The sequence below is a fragment of the Amblyraja radiata genome, chromosome 24 (genome assembly GCF_010909765.2).
Source record: "Amblyraja radiata isolate CabotCenter1 chromosome 24, sAmbRad1.1.pri, whole genome shotgun sequence".
Lineage (NCBI taxonomy): Eukaryota > Metazoa > Chordata > Chondrichthyes > Rajiformes > Rajidae > Amblyraja > Amblyraja radiata.
In genome coordinates, this window is record NC_045979.1 from 34,700,798 (window position 1) to 34,712,909 (window position 12,112).

Consider the following 12,112-nt stretch of genomic DNA (forward strand, 5'->3'; position numbering starts at 1 on the left):
GGAGGCAGAGATCAGCCATGATTGAATGGCGGAGGTGATGGACCGAATGGCCTAATTCTACTCCTATAACGTGAACTTGTAAACGCAGTCTCAATTTTATCTATAACTGTCATCATAAACCACCTAGGTTAACTTGTCCCTTCAGTTCTCAGTGTTCCCATTCTACCCATGGCCTTTTATCCTGTGGCAGGCAAACTCTTTCTCAAGAATACTCCGTAATGCTTTATTGAACTCTACAGAGGTAATCAATAGGCCAACTGGGGCCACAGTGAGTCTGCAAAATTCTCTGGCACCATTTGATACCTGCAGTGTTTTCTGCTTATTCCCTTTCATTTTAGTAGTAAGCTAAAAGAAAGCTTGCATCTATTATCATCCATCAAAAATAAAAGAAAACGGCTGAATCAAAGTTTCTTTTTTACACAGGTGGGTGGGTGAATCACGCTGCTTGGGATGGTGGTGGAGGCAGATACGATAGTGGCGTTTAAGATGCTTTAAGATGGGCATATGGATATGCTGGTTCAGGTTTATTATTGTCATGTGTATCAAGGTACAATGGAAACCTTTCTTTTGCAAGCTTTCTAACCAACTTCGATAACAGTAAACATAAATAAACTAAGCCATATTGAATTATAATTGGTAGGGTGAAGAGAAATATAGTGGAGAATATAGTTCTCAGTATTGTAGTGCAACCAATGGCCCCATAGCAGAAGCGTCCACGTCGCGGGGGGGGGCTGGAAACTGGAAGTATCCCGAGCTAATTCTGCCACCACCATCATCTATTGCGACAAGTGATGGCTCCCACTGATTGTCGGCGGAAGCTTGTGTCCCTTTCAGGACAGACGATGACAGCGAGGTCAACATTTGTAACAAGATGGGCACGAAAAGAAGAAGTGCAACCAATGGAAGGATGTGGATCACGTGCAGGCAGACAAGATCAGTGTAACTTGGAATAAGGAATAGGACCATCAAGTCGACTCTGCCATTCAACCGTGGCTGATCTTAACGTGGCCGAGATGTTACAATGCAGACGGGGCGAAAGTTACAAACCTCGGCTAGAAGCACGACCCGCTTCCCGTCTGGCCAGATCACATGATCGACTTGAGACCTCACGCGTTCCCAGGTTAGTTCAGGAGTACGCAGGCTGGCCTGTGAGGGAATATATAGTTAGAAACATTTGAAAATATAGACCACGAACACTAATCACTACACTGGGGGGGGGGGGGGGGGGGCGAGTGACGCAGCTGGTAGTGCTGCTGCCTCGCAGCGCCAGAGACCAGGGTTCAATCCTAACCTTGGGCGCACTTAATGCGCAGTTTGCACGTTGGCCTTGTGTAGGACCAGCTCTTATGTAAGAACTATCTACTTAAATCCCAGTTTGCTGCACTCTCTCAGAAACACAACATTTTTCTTCCCCCCCCCCCACCCCACACACTCTATTTCTCCTTGTACTTCAGCAATAAACACTTCCTTACCACATCAATCTCTGTGTTGGAATGACCCATATTGCAGACAATGCACCCGTTTTTCATTCGGTCAAGTTGTTCTCTGTTTACAACATTCTTGTTACCTAAATGTAGAACAGCATCATGTATACAAAACGCCACACACAATACAATTAAACTTTTGCACCGTACACAGATCAAGCTTTCAAGGGTGGCACAGTGGCCCAATGGTAGAGTTGCTGCCTTACAGCGCCGGAGGTCCAGGTTTGATCCTGATCTCAGGTGCTGTCTGTGTGGTGTGTGCACGTTCTCCCCGTGACCGCGGGTGCCCCGGTTTCCTCCACACTCCAAAGATATACAGGTTGTTAGGTTAATTGGCTTCTGTAAATTGCTCCTATTGTGTAGGGTGTAAAACTGGGATGACATAGAACTAATGTACAGGGTGATCATTGGTCGGCAAGGACTCGGTGGGCCGAAGGGCCCGTTTCCACACTTTATCTCTAAACTACTCTAAATTATAGAGTCATTTGTGACTGACAGGATTGTGGTGGAAATCATAGTAGTAAATCTGCCGTATACAGTGTGGATGGTAGGTCAGTGTGACCACGTGTCATTAAGTATCATAAATAAGGAGAATGTACACAGTCTTTATCCCAGGATTGAGAAATCTAGAACTTCAGAGAGCTGCTGCCTCACTGTGCCAGAGACCCGGGTTCGATCCTGAACTCGGGTGCTCACTGCGTGGAGTTTGGACGTTTTCCCTTGGGTTTCCTACGGATGCTCCAGTTTTCTCCCACATCCCAAAAACATGCAGGTGCATGGGTTAATAGGCTTCTGTAAATTGTCCCTAGTGTGTAGGGAGTGGAAGCGAAATTGAATTAATATAGAACTAGTGTGAACAGATGATCGATAGTTGGCATGGACTTAGGGACCTGTTTCAATGCTGTCTTTCAATCAGGTGGGGTGGAAGATTGCAACCTTCACGTGGTCCGCCCTGTTTCGACGAATGCAATGAACCTGGCGTGCACAATCAAATCAGATCAAATAGAGCAAGTTGTCCTACAACTTTAGGCTGTGCACGCCATACGCAAGAAGAAGAAGAATTAAACTAATGAACATAGGTTTAGGGTGAGGGGAAGAGATTTATAGGCACCTGAGGGGCAACGTCTTCATAGAGATGGTGCTACATACATGGAACACGCTGCCTGAGGAAGTGATTGAGGCAACACAACAACAACACCAATTAAAAGACATTTGAAAGGGATGTAGGTCTAATGCAGGCAATTAGGACGAGCTTACATGGGATCTTGGCCAGCATGGATAAGTTGGGCCAAAGGGTCTGTTTCTATGCTGCGTAACTATGATATTTCTGAATGGTAAATGGATTAAATGTTTTGGTTCTCGAAGCACAACAGAACACTTCATAATAATGGGAAAAATCAAAATTATTCCGTGAATTTTTAAATTCTCATTTGACCTTTAAGGATTAAGAGATGTTTTTCGCTGGAAATGTTTCAATGGACTGCCACAAAAACAATTTTATTTTAACCATCAAATAAATTCCCGTTAACACGGTGTTTAGTAAAAAAAAAGCTAATATCTGAAACACCAGATACTTCAAATCTTTCAATTATTCAGCATGCCTCACCCATCCCATAACTCATTCTGAATGTAGCAATGGCATGCATAGACTAGACTGTTAATTACAAGTGAATATCACCAGTACCTGTACAGGTAATGATCAAATCTCCTTGCCGTATGACTTCATTCAGTTTCATCACTCGAAATCCATCCATACTAAACATGAAAAGAGATTTTTATGATTAAAATCTTGGTCTCAGAGCTCTTTGCCGTTCATGCAAGGATCAACTACCGATTCAACAAATCTTGCTGAAGATATTCATTACACTAACTTGCAATGGGAGAAACTCTAAATCTTTCCCGTGTTAACCTATGATCTACTGCATAGTAAATGTGCCACAGGGCACAGTGAGAAGAGGCACTGCCTCTCAGCGCCAGGGACTCGTGTTTAAACCCGACCTTTGGTGATGTCTGTGTGGCGTTTGCATGTTCTCCCTGCAACTACCTGGGTTTGTTCTGGGTTTCCTAGAAACATAGAAAATAGGTGCAGGAGTAGGCCATTCGGCCCTTCAAGCCAGCACCACCATTCAATGTGATCATGGCTGATCATCCACAATCAGTATCCCGTTCCTGCCTTTTCCTCATAGCCCTTGATTCCGCTAGCCCTAAGAGCTATATCTAACTCTCTTTTGAATGCATCCGGTGAATCAGCCTCCACTGCCGTCTGAGACAGAGAATTCCACAAATTCACAACTCTCTGGATGAAAAAGTTCTGCATCTGTCTTGTCCAATCTGTTAATAATTTTATATGCTTCTATAAAATCCCCTCTTATCCTTCTAAATTCCAGTGAATATAAGCCCAGCCGTTCCATTCTTTCATCATATGACAGTCCCGCCATCCTGGGAATAACCTCGTGAACCTACGCTGCACTCCCTCAATAGCAAGAATGTCCTTTCCTCCCATATCCCAAAGATGTGTGGATTGGGAGATTAGAATGCCCCGAGTTTGTAGGATGACAGATAGAATCTGGGGGTAGCTGAGGAGATTACAATAATTCTACTTAACTTTACATAAATTCAAGAGATTGTCAGTGTAATTTTTCTTAACCAAAGTAAATCGTGGGCATAGTAACACACATCGAATTGTTTTGTCAAACAAAGCATGGTGGTGCAGCAGTAGAGTTGCTGCCTTACAGCACCAGAGACCCAGGTTCGATCCAGACCATGGGTGCTGTCTGTATGGAGTTTGTACGTTCTCCCCGTGACCTACATAGGTTTTCTCCGGGTGTTTTAAGCTTTCCTCCCAAACTCCAAAAACATAGAGGTTTGTACATTTATTGGCTTTGATAAAATTACAAATTGTCCCTAGTGCGTGTAGGATAGTGTTAGCGTGCGGGGATCGCTGGTCGGTGTGGACTCGGTGAGTCGAAGGGCCTGTTTCCGCACTGCATTTCTCAACTAAAACTAAACTAACAAACATTGCGTCCTTCTGTCGAAAAAATTGCAAAATGCTGAAGAATTGTCGAGGGGAAAATAAACTTAAAAACTAAAATGACAGAATTTTACAAGATGAAACAATTGCAGTCGCAGATTAATGACAATAAAAAATCACGTTTTATCTTAAGGACTCTACAAACCAAGCCCTCCACCTCCCCAAGCTTAGATATGAGACATGGGACCATGCAACTGGAATGAAAAGTTCTCTTACCAAGCTTGCAGAGCACAAATCGGATCAATCTCAGTCACGTACACAACAGCACCAAGAGCCTTCAAAGCAGCACAGCAACCTTTGCCCACCTACAAACACATATAAAACATTACATTATCTCCTGTCTCTTTTTACAGTCTTTTACTTCGATGGTGAATGAATTTTCAAACGAGTGATTTACTACCAAATGAGTTCAAAATCATTTATAGCCTTTGAGGAGAATATAAAGAATAAAAAGTTTGAAGTGAGACAGAAAATGTTGGAATAATGCAATTGACCAGCTCACGTCTATATTGCCTCAGTCAATGAAAGATGTGCCATTACACCAACCCCTTTTTGCCATCTTCCTCACTACAACACATCAGCTTCAACTTCGATAAGCTCTGTGCTGGAGTGGAATTGATCTACAGATCACGGTGGCACAGCGGTAGAGTTGCTGCCTTACATCGCTCGAGACCCGGGTTCGATCCTGCCCACCGGTGCTGTCTGTATGGAGTCTGTACGTTCTCCCTGTGACCGCGTGGGTTTTCTCCGGGTGCTCCGGTTTCCTCCCACATGCCAAAGGCCTGCAAGTTTGTAGGTTAATTGGCTTCTGTAAATTGTCCCTAGTGTGTAGGATAGAACTAGTGTACGTGTGATTGCTGGTTGGTGCAAACTCAGTGGGCTGAAGGGCTGGTTTCCACGCTGTATCTCTAAACTAAGCCTGTTGAACAGAGTTAAAATATTTGCTACCTCAACTCCAAAATCAGAGTAGCATCAACTTTGCTTGCGAATGTATGCACTCTTAGATAAGCTCTGAGAAATCATTGATGCCTTTACCATAACAAGGAAGATGGAACCTACACTACGTATTCAGAGGAAAAAGACCCATTAATAATTGAGTCCATCACACTTAGCCGCATGTCAACCCCAGCACCCAGCAGTTGAGACACAAGTTGAAACACTGGTAAGCATGAATGAGGGACAAGAGAACAGCATAGCACAGGAACAAGTCCCTTGGGCAACAATGTCTGTGGCGAACACAATGCCAACTTAAACTATTCTCCTCAGCCTGCAAGAAACATGCAGATCCAACTACTCCAGATTCACCCACCACATTAAGTTCCACTAGTGGCACTGTCTATGGATCCTGAGTAGGACTTTCTACCCACTTCAGAAGCTTGGTTTGGATGACAAACCAAGTTATCCTCAACGGTAAGAAATTACACCAGGAACCTGCAAACAGGAGATTCACTACAAGTGGTCTATCCGGAAAGGATGCGATGGCTGTAACGGGCCCGTTGTGGCCTGCTGCTGCTGGGGCTGTAAAATAACACCTCGTGCATACAGACAGTAGACAAAAAATGCTGGAGAAACTCAGCGGGTGAGGCAGGATATAGACAGTGGGCTATTCAGTACATTTTGTCCGAACTAGGGGATTGGGATCGTATGCTGATCGTCTTGCTGAGCTGTATGTAAAAATATGTATTTCACTGCACCTTAGTACACAGGGTAATAAAGAAACCATTGAACCTTCTTCTAAATGTAAAACCAGTTAAGCAAGATTCTGTCAACTTTGTCAATGCTCTCTGTGTAAGCAGTATTTCATGCCTGGAGGCTTGAGCAGTTAATCACACACAATGACAAACGACTGTGACTATCGTGTTAATCATTGTAACCCACCTGGAAAATAGATAAGCGGGCTTTTGACGAGTACTCTGCAGATGATTAGGGTACATTAATGGAAAATGGCACTCCCACGATAAATACCACAGGCATTGTTAAAGCCTACTCAACCGCAAGGATGTCAAAGAGTGAGGGGGATTGGCAGAGTGCAGATCAAAACCTTCAAGCACCCTTCCAGCAAAACTGTTAATTAGATTATTTCATCATTATGCTGCAAGAACACAGAGAAGCGACACCCTTGTAATGTACAAATTCATTTTGCAGCATCTCCATGACAACTGCTCACTTTTACTGCCTGACGAGCAATGATTCACCGTACTTTGTTGAGAAGCCACTTCACTTCTTCATTTACCACAGCAGCGACAGAAACTCAATCAAACTCTCACACAGTAATAAGCTTTCAGAACTCTGCCTATGAGTCAGACTTCCGATGTGGGGGTGAGGTGTGTGGGGTGTAGGGGAGCCATCAAGTTATGAAATTCAAACAGAGACCCAAGATGCTGGAGTAACTCAGCCGGTCATGCACCAGTTCTGGAGACCATGGATAGGTGGTCTATTCGATAGCGGAGTCAGGGGATATGGGGAGAAGACAGGAACGGGGTACTGATTGTGGATGATCAGCCATGATCACTTTGAATGGTGGTGCTGGCTCGAAGGGCCGAATGGCCTATTCTTTTGCCTTCCATCACACTGAGGAGGACCTGGTGGACTCGCTGTGGAGGATGTTAAATCTGTGTTTATTGTGTGTTTTGTTATTTTATTCTATGTTATGACTGCAAGGCACGAAATTTCGTTCAGACTGAAAAGTCTGAATGACAATAAAGGATACTTTACTTTACTTACTTTATTGTCTATTGTCACGTTTCAGTTTGGGACCAATCTTCAGTCTGAAACTTCACCTATCCGTGTTCTCCACAGAGAGGCTACCTGACCCGCTGAGTTACTCCAGCACTTTGTATCACAATTCACAACTCTTTTAACTCACACACTCTGTCTATTCATCGCTGGCCTTTGTCCAACCATATGCCTAACACCTCACCTGCATCAACCTATTACCTGCCAAGTATTATCCTGTCCCCTCCTCTTTTCCAGCTTTCTTTCTCTCACCCCTACAGTTAGGCTGAAAGCACATCCCCGACCCAAAATGTCAGCTGCCCGTGTTCTCCAGAGAATCTGCCTGACCCACTGAGTTACTCCAGCACCTTCTGTCTTTTTTTTGTAAACCACCATCTGCAGTTCCTGGTTTCTCCATGAAATTCAAGCTTTGTTGCTTTGTGGAGTGAATGATGACTGACAATATTCAAAGTTGTATTGTAAACTCAAGGGGAAGACAAAAAAAAACTAATCGGGAAAATGGTTCTAGTCGAGGATTATTGACAGGACATTACCTCTCCGTATCCACACACTACAACCTGCTTCCCACCAAACATGACGTCCGTTGTTCTCTTTAACCTAGGAAAAGAAAAGGATAAAGATTCACTGCTTACAGGTTTTACAAGTGCAAGTCACCAAAATAAGTTCATAAGTGATCGGAGCAGAATTAGGCCATTCGGCCCATCAAGTGTACTCAGCCATTCAATCACGGCTCATCTATCTTTCCCTCTTAACCTCATTCTCCAGCCTTCTTCCCATAACACCGGACGGACACCCCTGAAATAATAAGATTCTGTTTAATTCTTACGCTCTGAAACAGAAAGTGGTAACTATCCGGAGAAGGATTGGCTGATACAGCAGAACTTGTTAAAATCCAAACCAGCTGGAGTTTGAAATGTTTGTAGAGTCAGCGATCAACAGCAAGTCATGGACTCATACAGTACCGAGCCATAAGCCCTTTGGCTCAACATGGCCATGCTGACGAAATATGTCCCATCTATACTAGTCCCATCTGCCTGTGTTTGGCCCATATCCCTCCAAACCTATCCTATCCATGTAGACAATAGGTAATAGGTGCACGAGCAGGCCATTCGGCCCTTCAAGCCATTCAATGTGATCATGGCTGATCATCCACAATCAGTACCCCGTTCCTGCCTTCTCCCCATATCCCCTGACTCTGCTATCAAGAGCCCTATCCAGCTCCCTCTTGAAAGTATCCAAAGAACCGGCCTCCACCGCCCTCTGAGGCAGAGAATTCCACAGACTCACAACTCTGTGTGAAAAAGTGTTTCCTCACCTCCGTTCTAAATGTCTAAATGTTTATTCGACATTGTGATAGTACCTGTTGCAACAAAAGTGTGTATGGATGGGTTCCAACTGCAATTTCTAACAGCTAAATTAGGTTTACATGGTTAGAGAACCAAGTCATGCAGAATCATGAGACAGAATCTCTGCATCCTTACCCATCTAGGATGGACTCCCTGCAGCAGTAGAGATTATCAAACTTTTGCTTGGTGACCGAGTCATTCACATTCATGGCTGGGACACAGAGCTTGCCTGCTTTAGACAACTGATACAATCTGAAAGTAAAATATAAGAAAGATCTTTAATGTTAGACCATATTACTAACTTGTAATGAATGTTTAAGAGTATAATTACAACATTCCTGAACAGGCACCGAAATAAACAGTGGTACACAACTTATATAGGGGTGGGAGATTGCAACCTTCATGAGGTCCACCCTGTTTTCGACTAATGCAATCAACCCGATGTGCACAAACAAATAGATCAAATAGAACAAATTGACCTACAACTTTAGGCTGTGCACGCCATACGCAAGAAGAACACCTACATACTTGCATTATCCCGACTCCTCCCTGTTGCTTTCTGGTACTCCAGAATGGTCTTTAGAGGTACGGTGCGGAAACAGGCCCTTTAGCCCACCGAGTCCACTCCGACCAGTGATCACCCATACAATACCTACACACTAGGGACAATTTTACAACTTATCCAAGTCAATTAGCTTGCAAACCTCTACGTCTTTGTAGTGTGGGAGGAAACCGGAGCACCTGGGGAAAACCCACGTGGTCACAGGGACAACGTACGAACGCCATACTTACAGCACCTGTAGTCAGGATCAAACCTGGGTCTCTGGCACTGTAAGGCAGCAACACTACCCCTGCACCACTGTGCCTTCAGTATCATAGAATGGTTACAGCTCAGGGAGCCATTCAGCCCATCAAGTCAATAACCTGGTCTGTACAAGATCAAACCAACCAGCATCATCTGTTGATGTTTCAGAATTCCAGCGCCTGCAGTATTTTAATTTGGGGATGCTTCTCAACAGAGCCTTCTCATTCCATTTAGGGCGATTAAAAAAAAAACGGTCACGGAATTCTGTGCCGTAGTGATCTTGGGATCTTTTCCCATTCTTTTATCAAACTCTAAAACAGAAAGAGGGAACTATCCTGAGGAGGGTACACAAAAATGCTGGAGAAACTCAGCGGGTGCAGCAGCATCTATGGAGCGAAGGAAATAGGCAACGTATCGGGCCAAAACCCTTCTTCAGACTGAGGAGGATTGGCTGATGTTGCAAAACTTATTAAACCTTACATCAGCTAGAGTAGAGAGTGTTTTTAGAGTCCTACAGTCAACAGCAAGTCATAGAGTACTATAGCACGGAAACAGGCCCTTCGGCTCAAAAATCCTTTATCCCCTTCTTATTTTACTGAAGATTTTCACCGCTAATCCTGTTCTTCAACCGAAAGCTTTTATCTCAATAGTCCCACCTGTGAACACCTGTTACACTTTCCTCCACAATGCCTCTGATCTTTTTGAACACATTAGGATATTTCTTATAGACCCAGTGAGTCAAATCACCACCGTCGTCCAGAATCTACAAGGAAGCAAAAGCAGAATAAAAGCGGTCATTAATCTGATAAAGGGACAAAAAAGTTGAACTGTTGCGCGGAGAAACGAAATTGAGCGTATCATACACAGGGAAATAAACCAATAATCCACAGATTAATGTTTTATTACATCCACCACAGTTTAATAAATACATCTTATGCAATAATTCTGTGGGAGGCTCTCCATTGTTAGACAGATACCGTCATGCAATGTAGTTAGCGGGCTCTATACGAAGTAGCATTGCACAATAGCAGACCATCCTTCTAATAAAGTTACGCACTCTAGTTAAGGACAAAAATATACATCAATTTGACATGGTAATGGAAACTATGAGGTTTACTCCATATGGTCATAATAGAACGTTTCAGCCAGGAAGTGAGCGGGCAAGATCATCTCTGACCCCTCTCACCCCGGCCACAAACTCTTTGAATCACTTCCCTCTGGAAAGCGACTCCGGACTGTCAAAGCTGCCACAGCCAGACATAAAAACAGTTTTTATCCACGAGTAGTTGCTCTACTCAACAGCCAAAAATCTGTAGCCTCCCTTTGATCTGGTATTTTGTTGGTTCACATGCTTGATCAATGGGGTTTTATCATTAATGTCTTATTATTATTAATGTTTAGTGTTTTCTGAGTCATTCGTAACTGTCACTATATGTCATGTTGTTACTTGTGGGCGGAGCACCAAGGCAAATTCCTTGTATGTGAATACTTGGCCAATAAACCTACTTATTTATTTTTATTTTATTTTAAAGGACAGGAACGGGCCCTTCGGCCCACTATGTTTGTGCCAAACATGATGCCAAGTTAAACTGATTTCATAATCCATATCCCCCTATTTTCTGCACTTCTGTGTGCCTACCTAAAAGGCTCTTAAACACCACTATTATATCTGCCTCCACCACCACCCCTGGCAATGCAATCAGGGCCCCACATCACTCTGTGTAAAATTACTTGCCCCGCACATCTCCATTAAACCTTCCCCCTCCCTCTCACTTTATAGCCATGCCCTCTACTGTTGGATATTTCCACCCTGATTATCGACCCAATCTATGCCTCTCATAACTATATATACTGCTCTCAAGTCTCCCCTCAACCTCAGACATTCCAGAGAAAACAATACAAGTCCATCCAACCTCTCTTTGCAGCCGACACCCTCTAATCCAGGTAATAGTCTGGTAGACTTCCTCTGCACCCTCCACATCCTTCCTGTTAGGGGGCGATCAGAACTGCACGCAATACTCCAAGTGACGTTATTGAATAATAGAGAAGGAAACTGAAGGGGTGAATGGCCTGCATTTGTACAGTGATCTTTACTCCACATCGCTGCAGGAGCAGGTCTTTAAGCCCGCTCGGTTTGTGCCAAACATGATGCCGTTCAACTGATTTCACCTGACTATACATGATCTATACCTTGCACTTCCATGTACCTATTTAGCCTTTCTAAAAGCCTCTTAAACACCACTATAGTATCTCCCACCAACCTTAGTGTAAAAGACGAGGCCACATTTTTTTTTTTCTCTTCGTCCAGAATTATTATTCTCGATCAGCTCGTAATAAAATAAACTTACATAACCTGACATTACTAGACTTTGGGCATCATTGGAGTTTGTTTATTGAACGCAATTATCTCAATTAAGGTGAAGCAACAAAGCGGAAAAGGGGAAATTAAATTTTCCATGCGTTGTTATTGAAGGTGAACATTAACAGAATTCTATTTCGATCCCATAAACTGGCGTTATCTTAAAGGTCACTCTTACCTTTACTTAGCCTCCTTCCCATTCACAATTTTAGAAATCTTAATGGTTATACGAGCTAGAATAAGTTATTGTGTAACATTGTTCTCATGATGGGAGCCTTGCACAACTCGGGGCACAGTTTCATAGCAAGCGCTCGATTAATAAAAATGCTATCTTTTGAATACATAACTCCC

At 43.5% G+C, this 12,112-nt stretch overlaps 1 protein-coding gene across 3 annotated transcripts in view; it reads right to left on the bottom strand.

Annotated features, from left to right (window-relative positions):
• The window catches only part of LOC116987017 (S-adenosylhomocysteine hydrolase-like protein 1), a 62,854-nt gene that overhangs the window by 9,851 nt on the left and 40,891 nt on the right, over window positions 1–12,112 (bottom strand). For all 3 annotated transcript variants that reach the window (XM_033042902.1, XM_033042901.1, XM_033042903.1), the window contains 7 exons: window positions 10,059–10,165; window positions 8,733–8,849; window positions 7,785–7,848; window positions 4,732–4,820; window positions 3,169–3,239; window positions 1,473–1,567; window positions 1,048–1,146 (listed from right to left, as the gene is read on the bottom strand). In XM_033042902.1, coding sequence (XP_032898793.1) covers window positions 1,048–1,146; window positions 1,473–1,567; window positions 3,169–3,239; window positions 4,732–4,820; window positions 7,785–7,848; window positions 8,733–8,849; window positions 10,059–10,165 — 642 coding nt within the window. The remainder of the gene's footprint in view (window positions 1–1,047; window positions 1,147–1,472; window positions 1,568–3,168; window positions 3,240–4,731; window positions 4,821–7,784; window positions 7,849–8,732; window positions 8,850–10,058; window positions 10,166–12,112) is intronic.